Here is a 26187-nt window from a genome sequence, read left to right as displayed (position 1 = left end):
TATATGTTTAAAATTATATTATGTGTTATTTCGTTTTGACAGAAAACTTTTTCAACCAGTTTATTGAGTTTAATCAGTTTGAAGGCATTTGAGTCTCCTCAAAGTGGGTTTCATGCCCAAAGAAAACCAGAAACAAACAAATATAAAGATCGATTAACCTTACGAGAATACGTTTGTGAGTTTATCTGAAAACTTTTTGTCATCGTACAAGAAGTCAACTGAACTAATTTAAAACTATCTTTAACCTCTTCACATATTTATTGTAAAAAAAAATATAAATTTATAGCGATTTATATTGATTTCTCTGAAGACGAAGACTGGTATTTCACCCAGAAGTGCTTCAAAATTCCTTGCTTCCAGTAGGAATCTGACAAAGAGAATGAAGAGAAGCCGCTCAAGAAAACAAAAAGCTGAACAAATTCAATTGTTTATTTCCATTCAGATCTTAAGAGCTTATGGACATTGTATAATTCTCATGACTGAGGCAATTGTAGTTTGGGTTTTATTTAAATTTTGGACAATCAAACCTTATAATAGACTTCTAATTTTTAACCCATTTCAATGCTAAGGGTATACACAGTCACTAGTAGCATTCGAAAACTTTATTAAGAATTTTTTTGTTGCTAATGGAAACCGCAAACAAATCCAGAACGAAGATCGTCGACGTCGTCGTAATCATCTCAACTGAAATTCACTAGTTACTCACTCTCTGTGATTGGCTCTCTCTCTCCCCGAGACCCGGAACCAGATGAAGCCCAAACGCGATCTCACACATATGTTTTCTGTTTTCTTTGCCCATGTCAAAATGGGTTAAAGTCTCTCAGTGAGCGGAGCAGTCAATCGCTTTGGCAATCGGGGATTTGTAGTTTCTAGTGTTTTATTTACTTTTCTATGTGCATGTGTGTGTTTGTATGTGTGTCTCCGTGTTTGGTTCGATAATGAAAAATGCTCTGTTTTCTTGTATTTTGATGGAACGCACACCCAAAATTCAGTAACAAACTAACCACAGGTGATAAGATAAATGAAATGCGCCTCATGCCTGCAAAATTGATTATCGAACTGAGAACTGTAAGGAAAATAATCAAAATGAAAAACAAAACACAAAAGAACAAAAAGTGGGCAAGCATTGATTCTATGACATTTCTATTTCAGACCTCAACATGGACGGATCATCATCATCATCATCATCATCAACTACAACAACAGCAGCAACACTCCCATCAAAGTCATCCTCATCATCATCGTCAGCAGTAGCACGAATTCAATTCAAAACCTTGAAGGGATTTCCGGCAAGCACAGTTGATAAAGTAGAAACTCAAGCATTCCTAAATGCGGCCAAGGAGATTGTAACCGTTATAGGTATCACAAAGAAAACGTATTCAAATTCAAATTTATACGTAGCTATCTCTCTATATATTTATATATGTATATAAATATTCTGAACTTTTCCATTCGCAGAAAGCTTTGGCAAACTTTTTACGCCCGTGATCAGTGATATGAATGGCAATATAAATGTAAGTGAGTTGGCCAAAACCCGCAAAAGAAATGACAAAAATATCATTGACACGTGTCAAGCAAGGTGTATGTTGCAATATTCACTTGTTTAAATATAAACTTTAGTTTTAATTCTTTTTTTTATTCGAAACTTTAAAAAATTGGCCTTAGGTAGCCAAAATTGGTTTTTAACTTATCTTGTAAAACGTTAAAATCGCATGTCTTTTTTTTAAGTACATATATAATTATCTACCGGAAGTTCTTATATTCTGATATCACTCTTCGTAAAAGAACAAGAAAGAATGTAAAGCAATTTGTATACATATACATGAGTATATAAATGAAAAGCGTAGCAATCCGATTTGATTTAAGCTGTCTCTCTAGCAGTATAGCTTTATAGAAAGAAAATTCAGCCGAGGACATGGTTAAAACTCAATGCAATTGCTTGAGTTAACGATTATTTTCACATATGTTTGTATATGTATCTGAATGCATTTTTATTGGACTTTTAGTTAAATTGATAAAAGAATTTAGTTACAATGAATGTTTTGTTTCATTTGCATTACAGAAACTAACAAAAGCTTATGGTGCTGATGTAATCAAATATCAATATTTGGAGGATTTAATTGTGCTTAATGTGAATATTGATGATTTTGCCGCAAACGCCTTGCTCTGGCTCAAACGTGGCCTGCAATTAATATGCACATTCTTTGAGAATATCTATGCAGATGCACAGAATACGGAGGTATTGAAACAGCATCTTCAAGATGCCTATGAGCGTACATTGAAGCCATATCATGGTTTCATTGTGCAGAATACAATTAAGGTAAGCTAATCTAACCGAAATTGTTGTAACTTTCAATTTATTAATTCAATATTGTTATTTTTTATTGTTATTGCAGATTATATACAGTTGGGTTCCAACGCGTAGTCAACTATTAGGACAAGGTGCTTACCATGACGAAAATATTGAGGTGCTAACCCAATACTTGCCCACAATGCGTGCCCATTTGGATAAGATTGATGCTCTGCTAAGAGCGCACAATTTGGACGATAAACGCAAAGTGTAATGAAATGCAGATAAATGGAATGGATTGCTACTTAGCTTAATTTTACTTATTATCATCTTAAACTTATTAATACTATTATTTATGAGGGAAAAAATAAACAATAGAAAACTTTAATTTTACCATTTGTCATTATGATTCGTATGTCCTTTGATCAACTTGCTCCTGCGACACTAAATCCATAGAATTGTTATCAATGGGGTATTCTTTGGCATGCCATTTCGTTTTATCCATCGGCTTGCAGCAAATGAAATGCAAAATGGCTACCAAAATCTCCAAGGCAATCATTAAGAATAAAATATTTGACAAGATACTTAAATAGAAAACATGGCCAAAGGTTAGAAGACGCAGATACACCATAGCCGGCAACAAAATGCAGGGGGTTAGAGTCAACACTAACCACTGAGCTGTGGCTCCAGTGCGGAGATTAATCGAATTGCCAGCATATAAACGCACCATCTCGCTTATTACAGCCACCACATAGGCCGCCAATGTGCCCAAGCCATTTGCATTATATAAGTCATTGACCTGTCCAAAAGAATTATCGTTAGTAGATATGTATCTATTTTTGTTTTCTATATTGCTTACATAGATGACCATGTTTAATAGATAGCTAGAGCTCCATAGGATGGATATAACACAGTTTGCCTGCAACAGCATTTGTAGTATCAAATTAGATCTATGCGGAATAATGGCATAGAATGGATAGTTTGTGCCCATCGAAGCATCGTAAGGATTACTTATAGACTGGAAGGGACTTGTTGGTAAATCAAAATTATACTGCGATATTCCTAGTGTCATTTTATTTGTTGTGTGTTGAATAAATGCCGTGTGGTTTGTGTGGCTTGGTTGCCCAGGACAACCTATAGCCTTTGTGTGGGGGTGAGACATCTTTTGATGGGCTTACTTAGTGTGGCCAGTCCACCACAAAAGCGATCATTGCGAAATTCCTACAATTTCAAATCGGCTGAACAAATCGAATTATAGCAATTTGTAGCACTATGTACACTCAGCCACTCAAACGTTGTCTATTTGGTAACAGAAGCAGACGTATGACGGTCTATCAGATAAACCTTCCTCTACTCTCTATTCTAATCGTCAGTCTGTTGGCTAACATTTATGATCTATGTGTTGGCTTCACCTCTGAGGAGCGCCATCTTAAGTGCTTTCAATCTCGCATGATGGGCCAGAGAAATTGTTCGCCCTGCATTGATTTGTATATCTTCAATCGAGACGTCGGCTATCGACGCTGTGAACATGTGAATGGACGGTGCTTTCCTTTTCGTACCGTCTTTAAATCAGCGCGCCAATGCGAGGATACATGTCGTCCCTTCTTAGAACGCAACACATTGGGAAAACAGATCACCGTGGCTCCCAAATTACCACCATTAAACCAGAGTGATGAGGATTACGATTTGTAGGCTACACTTCAATAAGTTTAACATTTTTGTTTGCTTTTATTATTATGATGATGATAATGATGATGATAAACATAATGACTATGATGATGTGTTTAACAATTCGATTCGATTCGGTTTAATAGGGTACACTGCTATTAATGACCACTTCCAAGGCACTCACTGAAACAGAAAGAGATAGAGTGAGACTGTCAAATGGCGCATTAAAAAGGGAAAGATGATTGTTGTACTTACAGAATCCATGTTCTTGCTTATGAACCAAATTTTGCAATATTTCAGCCAATGTCTGATGACACTTAATATAAGTGTTCTCGATTTCGACCACCTGATTAAGGGCCAAGTACTCTAAGCCATTATTATCTTTATTTTCATCATTGTCTGAGTCTTCAGTGAGATCTAGATCCAGGCTCAGCGCATGAGATTCACCAACATAACGTCTACAACTCGCCCATTCCATATCGAGGACGAATATCAAGTGCAAAAGCTGTTCCAGGGCCACTTGAAACTTGACAAAATCATCGCTAAGCAGACAATGCTTGGCCAGAAGTTCAAGATAGTCATTGTGCAGGGAGTATAGTTTGCCAATGGTAGTGCATTTATGCAATTGACGCTCGAATTGCTCGCCAATTGCCTGCATGACATGCGTACAGAGATGTGTGTGTAGGCTATTAATAAGATAGTTGAGCCAAAAGCGCAAGATCTCCAAACGGCGGACAGTCAATCCAAGTAAATCGAGTGGAGCATATGGATCGGAACGGCGAATGAAACGTAAATTCTCCAATTTCCAAGCTGCCCATTTCACTTTAAGCATAAGACGCCAAATGGAATTGTATATGGACATCATTCGTGGTGTGAGAATCTTTTGTAGTGCTATCGGCATATCATAGACCAATTCAATGGCATCTAATGCCTCATAGATTTTACTCGATTTGGCCCGCACTTGTGAGACTAACTCCACATGCAATTGCCCAGCCATATCCGCATATCGGGTAACAATAATATCATATAATTCCATTGTTAGGACAGCACTATTAGCCCATTGTTCACACGATTCGATATTGCGAAAGAGTTGAGTATAGAATGGATACAATAAATAGTCCGCCTCCAGAAACATTATGTGCCGCAGGAAACGCACATGTTCCGCCAAATTGAGATGCTCGCGATAGTATTGCATGGCAAAGAAGCTGGCATAGTTGCGACGATCGCGGAGTATATTATCTAAACAACGAGGAAGATCATAGATTAATTGCAGTTGAGTGCATTTCTCCAGAGCATCAAAGATTTGACAGACTTCAGCATGAGGAATTTGTATATTCGTTTCCTCTTCAGTTTCATCGCTTAAATGTTGTGTGAGTATGCCCAAAATTTCCTGATCATTTATCATGGAGCATGATCGCTTTAGTTCACGATCATATTTCTTGATTTCCTCTTCCCTTTGAATTAGTTTCTTGTCCGGCTCCAGTCCAAAGAATTCTGCATTGACGCCACAATAGATGCCAATGTCAGAAAATAAGCGGGCTGTTAGCTCGGCATGCAGAGTTTGATTTTGATTGGCAGCGGTGCTTAACATCTCACCCAGCCGATTGACACTGGCCAATAGATCTTGGGTCTCACCCGATTCCAGGGCATGATCCAGTAGAAGGCGATAGAAGGGGCAACTTTTTAATTGCTCATATATCTTGGCATTCTGCTCATTGTCATGTGCTGAAAGTAGACCACGAGCTTGTATATTACCCCACAAGCCATCACTTTCGCCATGTTCGCTATGGCGACGTTCCACAATAAATTCCTGGCGCCAATCCTCTAGGTGAGCACGTTGCCACCATGCATCCATAATGCCACAGTAACGCTTCAATGAGAACAAAAGCAATGCGGTGGCCAATTTCTGATGGGGAACATAGAGCTTGGTATTGGTATACAATTGCGACAGCAGATAGGCACTCTTCAAATGTGGTGGAGCTGTGTCCACTATGCATGTTGTGGCCAAATGGTGCAGCAGTTGTAGCATTTTAAAGTCCTTTTTCATGTGCCAAATAAATGACATAAGCGAAGTTATTTCATTGCTATCCTTGACTTTCCCTTCGTAGGCGATTAAACGCTGCTCGATTGGCTGGATGAGATCACGCAAAGCAACGGCAAAGCATTCCATAGTGCCAGTGCCTACAATTGTGCCATTTTCTGCATTCTCAATACTGAGAAAATTTAGCATATACTCCGATATGATATGACGTAAGTCCATCATTGATATCAAAGCTGGAAGCACCTCCACTTCTAATACGCTCTTCATGGTGCTCTGGGAAATCAAAAATCACAATAAAATGAGAAGAGATCAATAGGACGATCACTTACCGCTGTTACACTGCAAATGCTCACATTGCTGCGGACTGTAATACTAAGATGTTGCTTAGTTCGCTCCACCTTGAAGAAACAACAACTCGTGGGATTAAAGAACATAAAGATGATCTCCCGTAGCAGGCATTTCTCTGAGGTTGTATTGGGCAATGGATAATGTAGCATGCCATATGATTTTTTATTCAAATACTCTACATAGACTATGGCGAAATTGGCCAAAGGATTGGTACTCTGAGGTTGCGAAAATATCTTAATGTCACTGCGCCACCAATGCGAATGGATGAGCCGCGGCACCAGATTCTCGTCGCGAATATGAATTTCATATTGCGAAAACATACGCGGCGGTTCCAGAGGCGAAAGTTTGGGCAATTTGCACCAAAACGAATTATCTCGTCCATTATTTCCGAGATATAAACTTAAAGGCTGAGTAATACGGACGGTAGTTGAGGGCAGGGTATTGGAAGCGGGGACTAAAACAATTTTGCTACCCGGACTTGTTAGATTCTCTTTAGACGACGCTGCTCTATTCGATTCATCGGATACTGCATCGTCCGACCATTCCTGCAAGCATAGAAAATGTTTTTATCCTTATCTCTCTCCATTCTAATCAAAAATTTTCTTACACTTAAGCTCTCTGAACTATTGCCATTCAACCTGGCACTTGGCACAACAAATTCATCACTATCCACATTCACGTCGTCGTCGTTCTCCTCCTCCCAGTCTCTGGCTGGGTCCAAACTGTGAGTCATCATATTTACTGCCTGCAGTATAGCCAAACGCTTCTCATTCATTTCCAAGCGATTCCTGCGCACATTTTGTATGGGTTCTGTAGTCAGGGCCAGGAGAAAATCCAACATCGACCATTGCACATCGACTTCGGTATTCTCCTCCCTCCACTTGGGTTGCTCAAGGAATAAACTGTACAGATGGCGCAGTGCATCGCCAAAAACGGCCATACTTTCAATATGGAAGCGCTCAACCAATGCCTCCAGTGTCCGTCGCACGGCATGGCCATTGGTGCTTAAACAGCGAATGTTTCGTATTTTGCTCCATGCGAACTCCTCATAGATGCGAAATTGCTCTGGCGTTATCTTTTAAATCCGATACATGACATTTGTACAATTTAAGAAAATTGGCAATTTAACAAACATTTGGATACCAATAGAAAGAACATCTACCTCTGGTCTCTGGGATATTATCAAGGGAATAAGCTTCCGCAAGTCCTCAGAGATTAAGGCATTGCGTCCTGCCGCCTCCGACATCCTTGGCGCTAGAGCTGACAGACCATTGATTCTATCGATTTTCAAATTGATATCGATAGGTTTTTAACAATTTCAACAATTTCTTCGAGATAAATTAGGAGTATTGCACAAAGATAAGCACAACAAAAGAAAGCTTTTTGCATTTTAATTAATTAAATAATCAATTAATATTGATTAATAAACATTTGAGCGGTCTTTGAAAAACTCGATAGTCAGTATCGACAACCTGCATTATCGATAGGCAGTTGTTTGTTTTTTTTAAATTCTGGAGAAGATTAGATTGCAAACTATGCCACTGACATATGTCATCTTGGGCTCTGGTGGTCACACAGCCGAAATGTGTAAAATCAATCAAGCCTTGTTGGACACTGGCAATGAAGAGAATGCTTTTTTATACCAACCCATTCGGTATATTGTCGCCAACAGCGATGAGACCTCCCAACAACATCTGCTCACCCAGATGCCTCAAGCAAAGCTGGATGATTTTATTACAGTTCCACGTAGTCGGAGCGTAGGACAAAGTTGGATCTCTAGCATTTTTACTACCCTATGGGCACTAGCCTGGAGCTGTTGGCTCATTTGGCGGGATCAGCCGCAATTGTTGCTTTGTAATGGACCCGGAACATGTGTGCCCTATTGCTATGCGGCTTACCTTTGGCGTTTACTTGGCCGCTTACCTCGCCAAACACGAATTGTGTTCGTCGAGAGTTTCTGCCGCGTGGAGAGTCTATCCCTGAGCGGTCGCCTACTGATGCCCATTGCGGATATGTTTGTTGTGCATTGGCCAGCATTGGCAAAGCGTTACGAGAACAAACAAAATTTGCGTTATTTTGGTCGCTTATTCTAAACGTTTATTCATACACGTTAAATCTAGAAACAAAAAAAAAAAAAAACGTATTAAAAAAAAAAAACTAATACAAATATTCAAACACATTCAATTTGTGAATTTAAAACCATGGAAATGAATTATGAATCGACTGCCATGATAGAGGAACAATGTAGGTGTAGGTGGGGGAGACCGTCAGGGATCCAACCTATTTAAATCTGGAACGACGTTTGTTAGTGCAAAGTTTACCATGAGCCTCCAACTGACGACCCATCAATTCCTGTCCGCAGTGAGGACATGGTGTCGTCCTTTTAAATAGATTACGTTGACGACGCTGCCGTGGAGTTAACTGCTGGTCCTCATCGCTGAAACTCGTATTGGCGGATGAGCTGCTCAGATTCAATTCCGCAATCTCTTGATCAGTATAGCCCGATTGCTTGAGAATTTCCTTTCGTGATGATTGCCGTGTCACGCGTTTTTCGGAACTTGACAGCAGGGTCGCTGAACGTGTTCGAGGACGAATACTATCGTTGACTTCTCGAGCTTCTATGTTATCTCTGGCTTTGGCACTAGTTCCACTAGAGCGGGACTTAGTTTTGGATTGATTGGCTTTGCTATTATTGTTTTTCGTAGAGGAGGAGTTAATGCTGGTGTTAGTATTCGCTTGCTTCACAATTGTCTTTGGCTTAAGTGAAGGTGGCTCTATGCGTATGGTTATGCTGCAGCCTTCCAAATGATTCGATAGCTGTGAACGTTTCATTTTCTCAAAGCATATGGGACATGAGACAATTTCATTGTTCACATTATGATGGTAACGGGATCCACTTGGTATCACATCGTTCTCTCGTTGATATTCCTGCATTAAAGTATCTTCGCCAAAGAATTCATCGATTATGGACTGATCGGCAAGTTCGGTGGCGGCCAATAGATTCTCATCATCGTGATCTACAGCATCATCGTATTCATCATCAATCATAAAAATGTCTTCATCGCTGAAGCGCAAAGACTCATCGGCCATGACCTCTCGCTTTATGTTGCGTGTACGTTCTTGGCTACTAATTGGCAGATTTCGAGAGATGGGCGAAAATGATCGAGGTGAAGGAACTCGCTCCTGGCGGGGTTTCTCCTTTTTTACCTCCTTATCATCATCATCGTCGCTGTCGGAGATGTTTATCACAGTCGGAACCACATCACGTACCATTATATCATCATCATAGGATTCCCAGCGTACAATCTCATTATCGTCCTCGTTTGATTCACGCGAACGCTTCTTGTTAGATGCATCTACATCTGGTTTAGAGCTCTCTTTTGGCTGTGATTCGGTCTTTTTCTTGTTAATATCGGATTCTGGGGGATCTTTGCCAAAGCGTCGTAAATAAAGTTGACGTAGATGTGAACGATCGGGAGTTTTACCATTTTCAATGTCTCCGGCACTGTTGGCCAATGTATAACCCTGCCCAGACATCTCACGGGGCGGGGATCTTATGCCGAAAACTCCTTTACCTAGTTTTCCGCCACGTACTTCTTTCTGCGAACGATCATTATTGAGATCGCTAAAGCTAAAAACTTTGGGTGCAGCCGCCGTTTCCTTTAGCGGAGCAAAGGGATCTGAAGACAGACCAGGGTAGGATGTGGGTGGCACTATACTAGCCAATTGGCTAATCGGCTTTTCACTGGATGTCACTCCAAAAGCTGGTCTTTTCGCCGGTGGCTTCTCAAAATAGTTGCGTATGTCATCGGCTGATGTAGTGGCGGGCAGATTTTTTATGGACTTCTTTGCCTTTGACAATTTGGTTGGCTCCTTAGCCGGTTTGATTGGCGGCGGTTGGCTGACTTTCATGAATGTGCCACCACATTCTCGTTGATGCTTTTCCCACCATTGATCACTGGGTCCGGGTGCCCGATTCGAAGTACGTTTAACCCAACCCTGAAAGGGGGTGTGATTCTGACAGATGCCAGTGCAGCGCCAGATATGGGTACGATATGCATCGACTTCATCATGAAATGTATGGTAAACAGTGATATTCGTGCCGGCCACCTTGTTAATGGTGTTCATAATGCGCTTAAAGTTGGGACCATGGCCACCATTACCTTCGCGAATGTTCAGTACAAAGCAGTAGGCATGGATCATTTCATGCTACAAATCAAAAAGTAGAAACTAAGTAATTTGGCAATGAAAAACGACATGAGCAACTAACCAGCATTGTTTCGACCAGATCCTTGCGTGGCCTCAGCTTAAGCAGTGGCTCACTTAGGCGTATTATAATCTCCTTGAAATAGTGATTGCCTCGCTGATAGCAGATGCCAGCACAAGAATACATGCGTTTGCTCCACTCTATGACCACAGCTCCCAAGCGCTTTTGAAAGAATTTGTCATCGAATTGGACAAACATGGATGAAATATCTGGGGTAGGATCAATAAGCTCCCATTCAGGATGCACAAGGTTTTGTGTCTGATTCAAATAATCACTCTGCCCTGATGCTGATGGCTTGGCCTTGGCCACCTGCAAATAATCAAGATTACCAAAGGTTTCTCACTGGATTCCCTTACTCGGTGTCACTTACCGCCTTTGTCTGGCCGGAATAGACAAACTGAATACTTGAATCCAAGTCACTGGCACCGCTTGCGCCTGGCAAACCCTTAAAGTCACTTCCGTCATCTGAACCAGCATCGGACTCTGCATTTAGTTGAGCCTGCAGCTTAACTGCCAGTTCGAAGTCCGCTTGGCTACTATTTGCCGGCTCATTTGTCAACTAGAAATATGAATAAATAATAACAAACAAAGAGAGAAGCAACTGATTTGTTGTTATTGCCATCTTACACGCTTTTTGCTGGCTTGGTTCGTTGTGTTGTTGCTCTCCGGCGACTGTTCATTTAACTGCTGTTGCAATTTTAGCGCAAACAAATAGTCGTCATTGTCGGACATTGTGGAGCTCCAGATTCAACAAATCCGCGATACTTGCAGCCAAGACGCACCAAAAAAAATGGGCCAATTCTTTAAAATTGACTCCTTATTCGCGCTTCTGAGCAGTATAACAGAACAATAGTGGGACAATCGGGTTTTTTATCCGGCTCCCAATATTTTTTATCCGGATTCCACTATTGTAGATGAAAAAAAAACGGCTCAATTGTTCGATGTTGGCATTAAATGTTGGCATCAAGGAGTTCGGTCTGGTTTCGGGTGGTTCGATGTGCTTCGGGTGGCTCGAATTTGGTTCGGCTGGTTCGTGGCGAGAGGGCAAAAGGTTAAGGCGAATATTCATTTTTTTACGGCTCGGGCGAATTCAGCGTTGTGGTTGTTGTTGCATTTGAGAGAAGAATGTGCGCGCCGAGCGAATTGAATTGAATTGAAGAGAGCCGCGGCGAAGTGTTTTTCTTTGTTTTTACTCTTTACAGCGAATATACCCTTACTCTCTTTTAACAGATTTGTTCGATTTCGATGCTGTTGCTGCATTTTCTACTCTTTTGTTGCATGCTGTTGCTCTTTTGTTCGACTCCTTTGTCCGACTGCGGTGTTCGAGTTCGACTCCTTTGTCGGAGTTCGACTCCTTTGTTCGACTCCTATGTTCGAGTTCGACTCATTTGTTCGATGTGATTTTGTCTTTCATTGTTTTTGTTTGTCTTTGTTTTTTTTTTTTTTTTTTGTTAATGTTGTTTTTGATTTCAAACTGGAACGTTGTGCGGTCGGAGTTTTTCACGTCGAAAAATCAAAAAACACAAATTGCTCCTTTCGGGTCGTGGTCGTTGTGGGTTAATTGGAATATTTATATTTCAAACACCACAAAAAAAGAAAAGAAATAGAGAGAAAAAAGCTGCAAAAGCAAAAAAGAACATTTTTGCAGATTTTATTGCATATTGCATATTGTTCGTGTGTGTGTGAGCTTGTTTTTTTTTGGGTTTTTTTTTACAGTAAGCTCGAACGGTACCGTTAGTGCGCTGACCGTTGTGTATATTTGCTTATATGTAATATATTTGCCAACAATAACATATAACACAATTATTATCTTGTGCATGCAACTTTGCCTTAAGCAGAGCATCTGCATCTCCGCATAGAACACAAAAATATTAATAAAAGCTCCAATCGACGCCTACAACAGGAGGGAGAAAATTTGAAGGAAAAAAGGTAACTTGCATGTCAAATTCATTCCTATTAGCAGCGCATATGTATGTACATATGTATGTATTATATTTTATGAAATTAATTTTTGTTCAGCAGCGGTCCAAGCTAACAAAATCCAGTTGGAAACACAAACACAAATACTCACCCACACACTGATACATTCATACCTACATACATATGTATGTACATATTTTCAAACGGCATTTTTTTCTTCATGCCGTTTGAAAATATGTACATACCATACTCTCTTACATACAGACTTACATATGTACAATCGTAGGGAAAAGTATTTTGACAAAGCTTTGTTTTTAATAATTTGCGTGATGTAATGGTACTTTGATGACAGTATTTACATTCTTCCTACGAAGTAGTATAACAATTATAATGTAAAAACCAAAATATTGATAAGTTGGACTGTTAATTAAATTTCCACAATTATCGAATTGAAGGATTCCAAGAAAAGATATAATATAATGATAGATCTAAATATTTCAAGCTTGAAACAGAGAGACCTTAAAATATATATACATACATATATGCTTTATTTTGATCTTGTCTGCAGATTTTCCTTATATTATTTGGATTCTTTTTTGTTGTGCATTTGGGCATAAATAATAAAAACACAATTCGAAAGCTATTTGTTGCATTAACAGTTATTAAGAGCAAGTAGCAAAACTTTGATAAAATACATTTCTATGTATGTGTGTGTATGTGAGAGGGATTTTCTGCAACAACAAGTGCAAACAAATTTAAGCCGTAAAAACTGCAAAATATTTGACAAATTAAGCGAGAATAAACCTTTCGCACTGTATGTATGTATGCACAAATGTATGTGTGTGACGGGGTGTGTGTGTGTGTCTGTGTGGCAAAGATTTTCATTTAGAGAGTCGGCCACGACTTCTCATACTTCCTTTTTTTCCTCTTTTTCGGCATAATTTTTGTTGTCTTCTCCTGGCGCTGCGCAGTCGTTGAGCTCTGCCAGCTGTGGCAGTGACGCACCGTGTCCCATAGCATTTTGAAATTTGTTTGTCCCACATACACGCACAAAGCGAGAGAGAAAAAGAAAGAGGAAGAGAGAGACAGAGAGCGGTTGAGAAGCAGAGAGTGAGAGAAATTTTTGTGCTTTCTCTCACTCTCTTTCTTGTTGTCCTTGGGCCTCGCATTCCCCGCATATCCCTTAAATTGATGGGGACGAAGGCTACCATTGACTTTATAAAACTCCAGGGCTAAACGCATTTTTCATGGACATATCTTGTCAAGGTTTTTCTGGCACAAGGATACAAGGATACATTTATACTCGCGTACACATACACACATATGTATGTACATGTGTATTTTTCGCATAAATATCTAATATAATAAAATAAAAAGCTACTATATAGAAATGAACTTATTGAAATGGCATCATTCATGCCATACACACATGATGCATAAATTTAATCATTCTCTCTATTTTAGTTGTTTGTAATACAATTAGTTTAGTTGTGGAGTAAAAATAAAGGTATAATAAAGGAACATATGTATGTACTTGTTCAACCAATTGCATACACAAATGTCCTGCTACATAAATGACAATTCAATTAGAAATTGGACCTAACTGCCCGCCAATTCAACAAGAACAGGTCAGAGAGAAAGAGAGAGAGCGCAAATAGCAAAACGCAGAAATATACATAAAGAGAAGGTAACATCAGGATCAATTTTTTTTTTCTCTCAGTAAAGCTACGTTAAACCTGCTCTGTTTGACTTTGCTAACGATTTACGAAGCGCGAAACGGCTCAATCATGAGACGACTGGAAGAGACACGTGTGAGAAGGCAGTGCAGCGGCAGTACCAGCCCTATATATCCGGGTAACGGATATTTGTCATCTACCGTTCTAAAGCCTTATTGAGATATTTGTGGAGTAAGTGCTCTGCTTGCCTTCCCATAAATCCGGCCCTAAATGCAGTCAGTCATAGAGAACTGATTTGGTTACCGGACTTGCTGTGAATATTTTTTTGTATTTTGTATGAAGAAGCTTTTAAAGGATACAACATAAATACGCAAATAAATGTCCCTACTGGACGAGTAAATTCGTTTATGATTTTCTATAATTGAGCAAAAATAAGCACACATACACACGCACAGCCACAAATACAGTGACACGTATTGGCATTAAAGGAAATTCAATACCATAGAGAAGAGAAGTAAATCTCTCAATTAGCCTGCCTGTCATTTTGCCTAATACAGCAATTAAGGCCAAGACTTTTCACACACACACACACACGCACACACAGAGTGTAAGAGAAAGAACGAGAGACGTGCTCACAATCATCGTTTGTTCTGTGAGTATGTGTGTGTGTTGGGAAAATTGCTCATGGAAATTGCATACTTTAACAGTTGCCTGCACCTTTAATTGCACATTAAACATTTGCAGGTGCTAAAGCTGTATGCATATTTTGTAAAATTAGCACTCGTATGACACAATTTTCCAAGATACATATGTACGTATGTACCTGTCTCTGAGCACAAGAACAAGAAGAAGAAGAGGAAGAAGACAAAGAAAGGAGAGAGATGGTTGCTTCGTTGGTTGTTGGTGGTTGAGAAGAAGAAGGAAGAAGAGGGTACGCGTGGGCGAGCATGAGACAAAAGAAAACAGAGAGCGCGCGCGAGCAATGAAAAAAAAAGGCATGACAACAAAAACAACTTAAAAAAACAAAATATAACAACAATAGAAACAATTGCGAGACGGCGGCATATAGAACTACAACAACAACAACAACAAAATACATACAATACAAAATAAAATTAAAACTACCGTGTGGCAGCGGTCTGTTGCTTTTTTTGCGCTAATAATAGAGGAAGCAGCCGCAGCCGCAGCAGCAGCAACCGTAAGAAGTACAGAGAGAGTTTCGCTTAATAGAATATCATCATCATTGCAAAGCAAAAATAACTTAAGACCAACTGTGTGTGTGTGTGTGTTTGCGAGTTTGTGTGCGTATTGGCAAGTGTAGTGGGAATATTCAAAGCAGAATGGCAAATCTGTCGGATGCTGCAACTGCTACCCTGTTTGCCCTGGACTATATAAGATATAAACATTCATGTACATATGTATATACTTATGTACATATATATATATATATGTACAATTCATATACACCAGTTTCGGGTCAATTGACTTTTAGTGTAGTGCACACAGACACACAAACACACAGGCAAACGCACACGCACAGACAACAGCAGACCAGAAGGAAAAAGCTCGCAAACAGCAGCAGAACCTTTGCCTTCAGCGCACGCAACAAATCGCCTGAGCCAAAGCCTAAGCTCACCACACACACACTCACACTCACACAGACATACAAAAGCAAACGCAAACAAAACTCACTCACACAGGGATAGAAGCAAAAGCATGCTGGCTTTGGGCTCTGGGACGCTATCCACCAAGTAACCAGCAAACGAACCAAGATCCCAACCCCCCCCCCAAAAAAAAAAAAAAAAAGAAGAAACCCAACGCCCTTTCGTTAGCACCCACCCAACCATTCACCTTTTCTTTCTTGTTGTTGTTATTGCTGCTGCTGCTGTTCGCTTCGTCACCGCACAGTGGTTGTTTAGGTTTGCATTACTTTTATTAAGTAAAAGTTTAACAAAAGTTCAAAAATTAAGTCTACATTTTTCCAAAGTGAAGTATTTCATTTTAAAGAGATGAAATATTCAGACCTTTAATTTCGTGTTTTACCTGAACAATTTGATTACAAATTCCTTTTAGAATTGGAATAAGAAATTCACAATTTAATTCAAAATATTACGTATACGTTATATGCGTATACGTAATATTTTCGTGTTAACTATTTCAATATATGTAACTAAAGTATAAGAGTTACATTTTGAAACACTTTACTTTCCTTTGTGCATTTGCAAGCTCAAATTTTTTTGTAAAATCGTCGCAAAGACCATGGCTGATTTCAGAAGCATTCAAAAGGGAACATTTATGGACCTATTACATAGCTTTATTCCTTTTATTTACATAAAAATGATTAAAAAATATTGATTTTGTGGTTTGGTTCATTTCATTCTCGGAATCCAATAAATATGTATCAATATTAACTTAACTTTATGAATCTGTAAATCTGTCATTTTTATCAGATTTCATGTCTCACAACAATCTTTAAATTTAAAATTGATGTTTTTTGAATAGAAATCCTTAGTTTCTTAAAATATAATGAGGTTTGAGGTTTTTTTTCTGTAGTTATTATGGAAAAAGAGGCTTTTCATCACATAATTCTCGAAAATTCTTTCTTACAATATTTTGCAAATGCATTTGTCATTCTTGCCCATCGTTTATGCAGATTAAAGTGTGCGGCTTATAGCTTTGTTCTGCCTCTGATGCTGGCCTGGGGAATAAGTGTTCAACTGAGTATGTGTGTGCATTTGTGTTTGCATGTTGCAGTTCACGTTTTTGGCAAGAAGAAAAAAACTTAGTTGGCCGCGATTTTCATTCATACATATGTATGTATGTATATGTATGTAGATGGAATTCTTACTCCAGCGCGTTTTCATTTGCTTTCATCTCTCGCGAATGACAGCAGGCGCTGTTGTCCATTCCCGATGCTTGCCTTTGCTAGCTGCCTGTGTGTTGTGTTGTGTCAGCAACAGGACACTCGGCACGAGGCAAGCACACACACACATACATATACAGACAGACAGACGCGCATACACAGTCGACACAGAAAACAATAATAACAAGAACAGTCCGACAGTCGTCTTCGTTATCGTTGTTGTGTAGCTCTTCGTCGTCGTCGTCGTCATCATCATAATGACTGACTAACTGACTGAAATTGTGCGTTTATACACTGCCGCTCAATTGTATAGGTACAACTGTTTCTTGTTGTTTAAATGACTAGTTTTATTTAACAAATTGGGACGTCAACAATAAAAAAATTAGCTATCTTGCCGTGAGTAGACCTAGGCAAGGGATAAATGCATATGGAATCGCAACTCCTCAAACGAGGCACATCCAAAAGCATTTTTAGCCCAATTTAAAACAAATAAAATTAAATGTATACTCGGCAACAGGCCGCAAAATTGCCTGTCGAACAAGATACTGATCTACAAATCGATCTTCAAGCCAATGTTTGCAATGAATGTGGAATATTTTAAAATTTTGTTATGAGTTTTCAAAAAAAGAGAATTCTTTAACCACATGAAATTAACTCCACAAATAAAAGATAAAGTTCTCGAACCTTTTGCACAGGAGTTTGCAAATTATCCTAGGAAAGGGAGATTGTGGTTTAGAATTCTAATACTTTTTTCTGTTAGAAGCTTACATCAAGCACATTGTGAAGGGAATATTTTGTGAAACCTATTCACTTAAGCATTAGTGTAAGGATGTGAACCTAATACAAACATAGATATGTATGTACGTGCATATGTATATGTATGTATGTATGTATGTTCATATGTATCTCTGTTCTCGTGCATGCGCCTCGACAGTGGTCAGGGTTGACTTTTGCGAGGAGGCCAGCCAAGACTCTGGCACCAGACTCAGGCTCAGGCTCCGGCTACCAATACCAAGACCAATACCAATGCCACCCAATCTACACAAAAAGAAGGCAACATAACAAAAAAACAGCGTGTAGCGCAACGCAGCAACAAAATTAAGTGCGCCAGAGAGCTGAACTGAGCCAGAAGAGCCACCAGAAGCGTGAACCGTGTACCGCGTGCCGTTACTTCGTTTTTATCCTCATTGGATTTTTGTGTATGTGTGTGTGTGTGAGAAAGAAGCCCTGCCTCTGCTGTGGTCATGGCCGCCTTGTCCCTTTATGTGTGTGTGTGTGTGTGCGTTAGGAATCGATAAAGCATACTTATTTGGATTTTTGGTGCAACATGCTTTAAAAAATACATACATATATATGTATGGATGTAGGTATGTATGTATGTATGTACATAGGTACAGGTTAGTTGGTGTGTATGCCCAGTTCAGTTCATCGTTACTGTTGAATGTATGTATGTATAGGTGTGTCATATTTTACCGTTATACGCCCTACCGCGCATAACCTCAACCGCCAGAGCCAGAGCGTTCCGCCATCAAAAGCTCTTTTCTCTGCGTTAGTACGTATGCCTGTGTGTGTGTGTGTTTATGTGTAAGTGTATTCGAGTTAGACCAACTCGAGATTAGCTTCCGGTGGGGATACAAATCATCTCTCAGTTCGTTGCTCAAGTTATAAATATTAAATATTCAAAAGCGAATATTCCGTTCAGTTCGTTCGTTCGCTTGTTCGTGTACCCCCTCCGTCTCCTCCCCGGTCGCATTGTGAACCAACCAGACCATAACCCAAACAACCCGACCCAACCACCCCTCCTACCATCTGGTTGTGTGCTGTCCGTGGTCTAAGTTCGCCTTTTGTCCTAGCCTTCCACCCAATCATTATTCTGCTCGCGCCCTTTCGCTTTCCACATCGCGCTTTAAAACAGATGCTCGCTCCCCGCCTCCTGCCGCCGACTCAAACTCTCTTCAAAGTTGCCATTTGAAAAATTTTTCAGGACCACATTAGAGCACATTGGAGCATTTTTTGTTTTAAGGGCCAAAATACATGTAAATACATATGTATGTAGTACATACATACATACATACATACATACATACATATGTATTTATATAAGACCTCATTAAACATGCTAATTTAAACGGTTTTAATTGTTTATTCGCTTAAGGATTAAGAAACCGTTAACGTTTATTTACTTCTTTTATGCGTTTTAAAACCCAATTTAAATTTTTAGGAATCTTAAAAAAGAAATTAAACCCATTTTCCGATTTGTCAAAAATTGTCTTTTTGGATGAGTATAAATAAAAATAAAAGTAAAATATTTGTTAAAAAAATGTTAGCAAAAAAACAGGTAGAAAAAAACAGTTAACTACTTATACTTAAGACTTTACTTATAAATATTTTTTTTTTTTTTAAGATAATTGGCTTAAATTTTAAACTGTTGTCTCTTTTACACACTTTGCGCCAAAATTATGCTTATAAATAAACATAAAAACAAAAAACAATAAAAAATTTAAGACTTTTTTTCTTATAAATTTCTGCAAAGTTTATGCTGCTCAAGGCAATGCTTAGAAAAATAAAAATAATAAGAGATAAAATAAAAAATTTCCATATTTATGGTTAAAATGTACAATTATTTGAAATAATAAAATTAAGGAAAATTTTCACAGCAACAACAACACTGAAATAAGAAAGTCGTCTCGCCGCTTTCGGTATACCATGCACCAAGTAAAGCAAATATTTTAAATTTATAATAACAAATATAATTATGTGTGTATTTAAATTTTTTGTTTGCATTCTGCTTGGAAAGCATTTCTGTCTCGCTCACTCTTAGAGCCTAAATAACGTGTATTTGCATAGCTTGGAAAATTTGATTAAATTTGATATGTGGCTCGATATTTATGACAGATTTTAGTGCGCCAAAAGTTAAGTGTATTAGTTAATAATTGCGTACAATACTAGAAGAGGAAGTTGGAGCGGGCGTTTCAAAAATTTAAGATAAACTTGATCACTGTACATATTACGCGAGTCTATAGACCAACTTTGGTGGTTCTACCTCCCATAGGCTTCGAGATCTAGGTGTTTAACCAGACAGACGGACATGGCTAGATCGACTTTATAGAAAAATTGTATATATTCATTCATTCTGCCTGTCACATACATTTTGGCGACTTTAATATACCATTTGACCGTATGGGCGCAGGGTATAAAAAAGAGGGCCAATAGACCACAGCTCAAAAAGGAAAAAAAGGACCAAAAATGGTCCAAAATGTGTTCAAAAAGTGTGGCATTCGCTCGTCGTGCCTTTCCTTTATTTTTTTTGTATATTGGTCTCTGTCGCACTTGCATTGAAATGTCGTTACTGTTATCTTACGCATATAGCACACTGGCGGCCATAAAAACCACAACAGCAGCAGCAACAACACAACCACAAAAAACAACAACTTTTCGTTATATTTTTTATTCTTCTCCGTCAAAAATTATATTTGGGGTTTTTTTTTTTTTGGGGTTTGTAAAAAGTTTGGCCTACTCCCTCCCTCCCTTCCTAACCGCCCCTACCACCCCCTCAACAGTCAACCACGTTGCTTTTGAGCAAGTTTTGCGCTTGTGTGCTACTTAACCTTTTTTCTTTTGGCTTTTGTTGTTGTTTGTTTGTTGGTTTTTACAATGTAAAAGTTGTTGGCAAAGAATTTAATGTTGTTGTTGTTTTTGTTGCTATTGCTTTTGTTGCTGTTGTTGTTTTTGTTTTAAGTCATGCCGCTTGATTTTGTACAACTTCGTCAAGCTCTTCTCTTCTTGCTCTCTCTCTCTCTGTCTCTCTCTCTCTCTCTCTCTCTGCTATCGAAATGCGTCCGTTAGAGCTACTTTTCCATTTCCTTTTTTTCTTTTTCATTTTTTCTTCTTGCCTTTTGCCTTTGCTTTGATTGTTTAAGTGCACTCTGCTTGCAAACAATAGTCTTCCCTTCTTCCCATAAGGGGCTTGTTGGGGGGCAAGGCAAGAAAAGCTTTGCATAAATTTCAAACAATGTTGGACCAAAAAAAAAAAACAACAACAAGGATGTCGTTGGTAAAGCTGGTTGCATTTTTTATGACCGCCACTGTACGTACGACTCCCTCACACATACACACACACACACATGTGGTGTATTATGTGTGCGTGTGGGTTTTCAAGCTTGTTACATTTTCGCTTTCAGCCATGGGATATAGAGGATGGAGAATCATGATGATGATGATGTGTGTATATCCCATATAGCCGGGATGTGGGAGTGTGTGTGTGTGTATGTGGGTCGAATGTTACAGGGGTTTTTGTCAATGACATTACCCTCCCACTCCCCTTCCATCTCCTTCTATTCGGAGTACTTTTCTGCTCCCTACTATACTTCTACGTTGTGTATATATGTATGTATATACATATATATAACGCGCGTGCGTCTGAGTGTTGCGTATGTTATAGTGCACTTCATCGTTACACGTTACAGTTAATGCTTTTAAATAGTTTATAAGTAATTTGTTGTTGTCGTTGACACCTACGCCAACCATTTTACAAGATTTGCTTTGTGTATGCGTGTTCTATCGTTGTGTGGGTATCTGTGTGAGTGTGTGTGTGTGTGTGTGTGTAGTGAATGTGCGCGCGTGTGTGCAAAATGTTGTCATGACACGCACATCAGCTGTTTGGCACCCATTAACCGTTACAACCACCCGCAAAAGGCATATAAAACCATAAAAAAAGCCAAAAAACATTGTAGGCAAAAATGTTGTTAATGACTTGGTGAACCAAAATAGTTAAGCGCACTAAAAATGCAACAAAGAAATGCTAAAATGAAATCACATTAACTCATTAATGGCAACAAATTATATTCAAATCTTGTTTTCATTAGTTGACAAAAACAAAAACTAAAAATCAAATAAACTAACTTTGACTGTATCGAAGTTTGTATACCCTTGTATATGGATATATTTCATACATATTTCTCACTAAACCTATCCAGATTTGAATTATGTTGGTCCGATTCGACAAATTGCCAAATTTGATCTCAATCAGGACATAAATATTTTAAATACCAAGTTTTGTACCAATTGCTTTCAAATATGTGAGATGGAGTAGGCAAATTTCTCAGATGGGACCACTATGTCATCTTGTGTTAGACAAGAATTCGGTAAATGGAGTAGAAGTATCTTCAAGACATTTACTAATGAGATAGTTTTTAATGTAAAACATCATATCCCCTATATTCAATAGGATCGGATAAATAAAATACAAGTGTTTAGTTAATACAAAATGGCTTACTATGTCATTCTTTATGGAGTCTGGAAAGTTCCCTTTTCTGTGTTACCAACATCTGACAGATTTTGTTATACCCTTTATAAGTGTATAACCAAAAATACTGCAACTTTTACTCGAACCAAGGGCGGATCTAGATGAAAATTTGAAAAGGGGTTCCATAAATGAGACATTGTAGGGCTGGAATTGGTATTTTAGATAGGAATTTTATCCGCTTAAGGGGTAAAATGTGGCTAAAGTTTGCCCATGTTCTACCCTCTAAGGATCCGCCACTGACTTTGGACGATGGGGTCATGCAAAGCGTTTTACTGTTGTTGATCCCGTGTGTGAGTGTGTGTACGTTTGTGAATGTTTATTTGATAATCGTGAAGCAGCAGCATCAGAAGCAGTGAGCGACTGTGAAAATGAACCAGAAATTAGGTCGCCAACATCAGACCTCCCAAATACCCCACTGTCAGCTGTCCCGCACCGCCAAGCGACGCCAACGTACAGTGTAAAATACAATTTGCCAAAAATAATTTCACTTTGCGACAATTTTCATGCAATATAACAAAACGTATACAAATACATACATGATATGTACGTATGTATGTATATGTATACATACATGATGAAAAATCACTTTAAGTAAAAAAACTATTTGACTTATTGGAGCAGACAGCTGAACGCAAGAGGCGCAGGAAGAGGTGGTGGGTAAAGAGGAAAATAGCATAGACAACAACGCGAGGCGTAGCGAGGGGAGTTCAAGCTGTCAGTCAAAGTGGCGGTACCAGAAAAATGCGAGGCGTTAATTTGTATTTTCGAAACCAGGCGACAATATACATACATACATACATACATACATAAAAAACTAAAATTAAAACAATTTATAATTTTAAAATATGTCAACGACGCATCCAATATACCCTATAATATCCTATCGAATTGTCTTCAAACAATGCACAGATCTCCTTTTCTAGGATGCCTGAGATCATAGAATACATACATTTACTTAGTTAATCAACCCACGAGGATGAAGACGTGCCCCAGGATCCAGCTTATTTTCTGACTTTTTGTGTAACGAAATAATTGTTATAATTCTCAACTAGTTTAAAACCAACTTATCCCTTAAATCCCATGTGGGTGATTTTCTCTCTTAAATATTGGGACGTTTACATGTCTAAAATAATTTGATTAGATTGATTTTAGAGAAACTCTTGAAAAGTTTCAATTTATCAGAATATATATACCCCACAATTTAACCTATGTTGGTATAGAGGGAAGAGAAACATTAAGTTTTAAATTCACTTAAAATAAGTGAATAAAGTGGCGGCGGGTGTTGTCGTCTATGTGTGTATGTGTGGTGTGTATGTGTGGATGCGTGTGTATGTGCCGGTAACTGTACACTTTGTTTGCAGCCTAACGGTAAAAATTGGCCAACATGACACAGAGCCAAAAAGCTAGTGAGAGAAAACGAAGCGAAAATTTCGCTTCAAATTTCGTCCGAAATATTTGAAAACAAAAAATGTTGTTGTTGTTTTTGTGCTCGCTTGCTCGCTCGCTCTTTGGCCGCTCAGTGGTGCTGGTGTCTGTTGTGGCCGGCTGGGAAGGCAGGGACGTGGGCTGGGGCATCAGTGTGGTAGATGTAGGTTAGGTCGTAGGTGGGGCCTTTTGTGGTTGACATGTGTGTGCATGTGAGGACATTTTTTCTCCTCTCTCTCTTTGTATTTTTGTTTTGTAGTTTGAGTTGAGTTTTTTTATGTTTGTTTTTCTTTTTGTGTGTGTATGTGTGTGTTTGGCATCGAAAATTTCATCATCATTTAATGCGTAACAAAACCAATTGCATGAATATTTATGTGTGTATGTATGTATGTGTAGGAGCATGTGACTTGGTGCGCTGTGGTTTTGCTTGTCTATGCCATAAAATACCCATCTACCCATGCACACACTCACACACATACAAACAGTGGAGTATTTTCACCAGTCCAAAGTCAAAGGATTGCCCGGAAAATTGTGTGGCCCCGGCCGTAAAATGCGTTTGCGTGTATAGAGACGCGACCACCCCGTTTGCTACTTTTCTTTTCTCCTTCCCAGCCCCTCTCCTCTTCCCCTTTTCCCCATTGTAACCCCTATATTGTTTGAGCTATGTTGTTGTTGCCTTTATTGTTGGCATAATTGTTGTTGCTTTGGCTTGCCTTGTGCTGCTGTGTGTGTGTTTGTTGTTGTTTAGTCGCAACGCATTTCGAACTTAATTATTATAATTAATTGGCAAGAAAATGACGACGACGCCGCCACCGCAACCGCCGTCGCCATAATAAAAACAAAAAAGAAAAACAAGAGGCCCCAAAACGCCAAGTAAAAAGCGAATACACTTGGACACGCAACAAATATTTGAGTCCTTAGAAAAGCAACTAGCTATAGTTTGTATACACACATACATACATACATACATAGGTACGATTGTGTGCGTGTATATATACAGTCATTCAGGTGCTTCAGCTCAACAGGCTGGCAACGCTGCACTAACCATTAAATACATTATTACAAAAGCAGGGAGATTGAGAGAGAGAGAGAGAAGAAGAATTTACATAAGAATTTGAAATATACATATGTTAATATAGGTACTTATATATTCTAATCAGTTGACATATACAAATACGAAAACAAAAAGTCACCGACTTAATGCGAATCTTGGCAATATATTTATACTGCGACGACTGACGAATGAGAACCAAAGACACATTCAAAGTGGGCAATTATGATAATCTAAAACAACCTATGCCATACATATATACATATGAATACAGGGCAAAAGAAATTCTGCATAAGTTCCCTAAAATGTTGTTTATTCTTTTCAAATTCGTTTTCCTTTGTTTTATTGAAATATATTTGTAACTTTTTAATTTAACTTAACATATCAAGTTTATACGATAGGCAAAAATACAGTGTGTATCATTTTGGATACCTCATGGATTTTAAAGTAAAGCAGAATGAATATGAATACATATGAAATTTTTATTCCAAATTCAGTAACTTTACACTTTACAAATATTTCCTCTTCTTCCTTTATATGCAAACATTGTTACCATTTTGATAACGTTTATCTGTCCAAAAACCATTTCACATATCCTGAGTTCTACTTGATTCCACAGTGCGTATACGCAATAATTCTCATTGTTTCGTTACATACGCCCTGTATGCAAATGATAAGAACAAACGCCTACGCATCGTCACTTTGTAACTGCTAAGAGAATTTCATAGCAGGCAGCTTCATTTTGCCATCTCACACGTACGCTTAGGGCCAGGCATACATACATACATACATACATACAGATGTACATATGAAGGCTTGCATATATGGGAACAGATAGAGACAAACAAACAAGACGTGGCATGCAAATCGAACATAAATATTGTTTCGATGCCATACACACACACACACACACATTGAAGAGAGAGAGAGAGCTAGATAAATTTACATACACACATACATATGTATGTACATACATACTTAGATGTCTAAAGAAAGAGAAAGAGACATATTTGTGTCATCTATTGTTCATAAATGCAAACAACAAGTGTTATTCTTGTTCTTTCCTTTTGCCTGTGTTGCCACACGAAAGTAAACATACACGCATACATACATACATGTTTGTCTATATGTATGTATGTGTGTGTGTGAGTGTGTGGGTGCGCACATACAAACAAACAAACAACCAGCAGCTGTTGCTCCTAATGCCATCCCTTTCTTTCATGATTGCCTAACGGTTTCGGTTTCGGTTTCGCCTTTTGTTCTTGCCATTGGCATTCGACACACTTTTTAATTAGTTTTGCCACATTTCGCAAATAGTTGAATCCAAATACAT

The 26187-nt window shown here is 38.6% G+C and overlaps 7 protein-coding genes across 8 annotated transcripts in view; 4 read left to right on the top strand and 3 right to left on the bottom strand.

The window, feature by feature from the left end:
• The first annotated feature begins 1160 nt into the window (after positions 1 to 1160).
• Positions 1161 to 2678, top strand: LOC137583352 (glycolipid transfer protein). Of its 2 annotated transcripts, XM_068298309.1 has the most exons (4): positions 1161 to 1359; positions 1459 to 1514; positions 2063 to 2320; positions 2397 to 2678. In XM_068298309.1, the coding sequence occupies exons 1-4, from the start codon at positions 1161 to 1163 to the stop codon at positions 2562 to 2564; spliced, it is 681 nt and encodes a 226-aa protein (XP_068154410.1). In that variant the 3' UTR covers positions 2565 to 2678. The 2 variants fall into 2 exon arrangements, with proteins under 2 accessions (XP_068154410.1, XP_068154411.1); XM_068298310.1 differs by lacking the exon at positions 1161 to 1359 and having other exon boundaries at positions 1492 to 1581.
• A 15-nt stretch (positions 2679 to 2693) lies between these two features.
• Positions 2694 to 3362, bottom strand: LOC137583640 (uncharacterized). The gene is made up of 2 exons (XM_068298730.1): positions 3150 to 3362; positions 2694 to 3089 (listed from the first exon to the last, which is right to left on the bottom strand). The coding sequence occupies exons 1-2, from the start codon at positions 3360 to 3362 to the stop codon at positions 2694 to 2696; spliced, it is 609 nt and encodes a 202-aa protein (XP_068154831.1).
• A 236-nt stretch (positions 3363 to 3598) lies between these two features.
• Positions 3599 to 4097, top strand: LOC137583562 (uncharacterized). Its single transcript, XM_068298648.1, has one exon. The coding sequence runs from the start codon at positions 3614 to 3616 to the stop codon at positions 3980 to 3982; it is 369 nt and encodes a 122-aa protein (XP_068154749.1). The 5' UTR covers positions 3599 to 3613; the 3' UTR covers positions 3983 to 4097.
• On the bottom strand, positions 3995 to 7638 carry Grip128 (gamma-tubulin complex component 5). The gene is made up of 5 exons (XM_068298647.1): positions 7510 to 7638; positions 6955 to 7422; positions 6329 to 6892; positions 4214 to 6272; positions 3995 to 4141 (listed from the first exon to the last, which is right to left on the bottom strand). Exons 1-5 carry the CDS (start codon positions 7591 to 7593, stop codon positions 4098 to 4100), a joined length of 3219 nt encoding a protein of 1072 aa, XP_068154748.1. The 5' UTR covers positions 7594 to 7638; the 3' UTR covers positions 3995 to 4097.
• Positions 7639 to 7817: 179 nt separating this feature from the next.
• Alg14 (ALG14, UDP-N-acetylglucosaminyltransferase subunit) lies at positions 7818 to 8526 on the top strand. Its single transcript, XM_068298660.1, has one exon. It carries the CDS (start codon positions 7883 to 7885, stop codon positions 8438 to 8440), a length of 558 nt encoding a protein of 185 aa, XP_068154761.1. The 5' UTR covers positions 7818 to 7882; the 3' UTR covers positions 8441 to 8526.
• Positions 8407 to 11467, bottom strand: mh (maternal haploid). Its single transcript, XM_068298659.1, has 4 exons — positions 11242 to 11467; positions 10985 to 11173; positions 10618 to 10923; positions 8407 to 10556 (listed from the first exon to the last, which is right to left on the bottom strand). Exons 1-4 carry the CDS (start codon positions 11344 to 11346, stop codon positions 8628 to 8630), a joined length of 2529 nt encoding a protein of 842 aa, XP_068154760.1. The 5' UTR covers positions 11347 to 11467; the 3' UTR covers positions 8407 to 8627.
• Positions 11468 to 12079: 612 nt separating this feature from the next.
• LOC137583329 (serine/threonine-protein phosphatase 2B catalytic subunit 3) overlaps positions 12080 to 26187 on the top strand; it is a 31465-nt gene continuing 17357 nt past the window's right edge. Inside the window, exon 1 of the mRNA XM_068298257.1 lies at positions 12080 to 12543. The gene's annotated coding sequence lies outside the window, so the exon portion shown is untranslated. The remainder of the gene's footprint in view (positions 12544 to 26187) is intronic.

Source organism: Drosophila tropicalis, unplaced genomic scaffold, assembly GCF_018151085.1.
Source record: "Drosophila tropicalis isolate 14030-0801.00 unplaced genomic scaffold, ASM1815108v1 contig_867, whole genome shotgun sequence".
Lineage (NCBI taxonomy): Eukaryota > Metazoa > Arthropoda > Insecta > Diptera > Drosophilidae > Drosophila > Drosophila tropicalis.
Note: the sequence above shows the minus strand (reverse complement) of the source record. Positions and strands in the feature narration are given on the sequence as shown.

Bases quoted from the DNA above. Each gene is read 5' to 3' on its own strand.
- LOC137583352 (XM_068298309.1), top strand. From the start codon at position 1,161: ATGGACGGATCATCATCATCATCATCATCATCAACTACAACAACAGCA. The intron at 1,360-1,458 runs GTATCACAAAGA...TTCCATTCGCAG, and splicing joins GGAGATTGTAACCGTTATAG to AAAGCTTTGGCAAACTTTTT. The intron at 2,321-2,396 runs GTAAGCTAATCT...TTGTTATTGCAG, and splicing joins TTGTGCAGAATACAATTAAG to ATTATATACAGTTGGGTTCC.
- LOC137583640 (XM_068298730.1), bottom strand. From the start codon at position 3,362: ATGACACTAGGAATATCGCAGTATAATTTTGATTTACCAACAAGTCCC. The intron at 3,090-3,149 runs GTAAGCAATATA...TCTTTTGGACAG, and splicing joins TATTAAACATGGTCATCTAT to GTCAATGACTTATATAATGC.
- LOC137583562 (XM_068298648.1), top strand. From the start codon at position 3,614: ATGACGGTCTATCAGATAAACCTTCCTCTACTCTCTATTCTAATCGTC.
- Grip128 (XM_068298647.1), bottom strand. From the start codon at position 7,593: ATGTCGGAGGCGGCAGGACGCAATGCCTTAATCTCTGAGGACTTGCGG. The intron at 6,273-6,328 runs GTAAGTGATCGT...TTGATTTCCCAG, and splicing joins GCATTTGCAGTGTAACAGCG to AGCACCATGAAGAGCGTATT. The intron at 4,142-4,213 runs GTAAGTACAACA...TTTCTGTTTCAG, and splicing joins TAAGCAAGAACATGGATTCT to TGAGTGCCTTGGAAGTGGTC.
- Alg14 (XM_068298660.1), top strand. From the start codon at position 7,883: ATGCCACTGACATATGTCATCTTGGGCTCTGGTGGTCACACAGCCGAA.
- mh (XM_068298659.1), bottom strand. From the start codon at position 11,346: ATGTCCGACAATGACGACTATTTGTTTGCGCTAAAATTGCAACAGCAG. The intron at 10,924-10,984 runs GTAAGTGACACC...GATTATTTGCAG, and splicing joins ATTCCGGCCAGACAAAGGCG to GTGGCCAAGGCCAAGCCATC. The intron at 10,557-10,617 runs GTTAGTTGCTCA...TTTGATTTGTAG, and splicing joins ATCTGGTCGAAACAATGCTG to CATGAAATGATCCATGCCTA.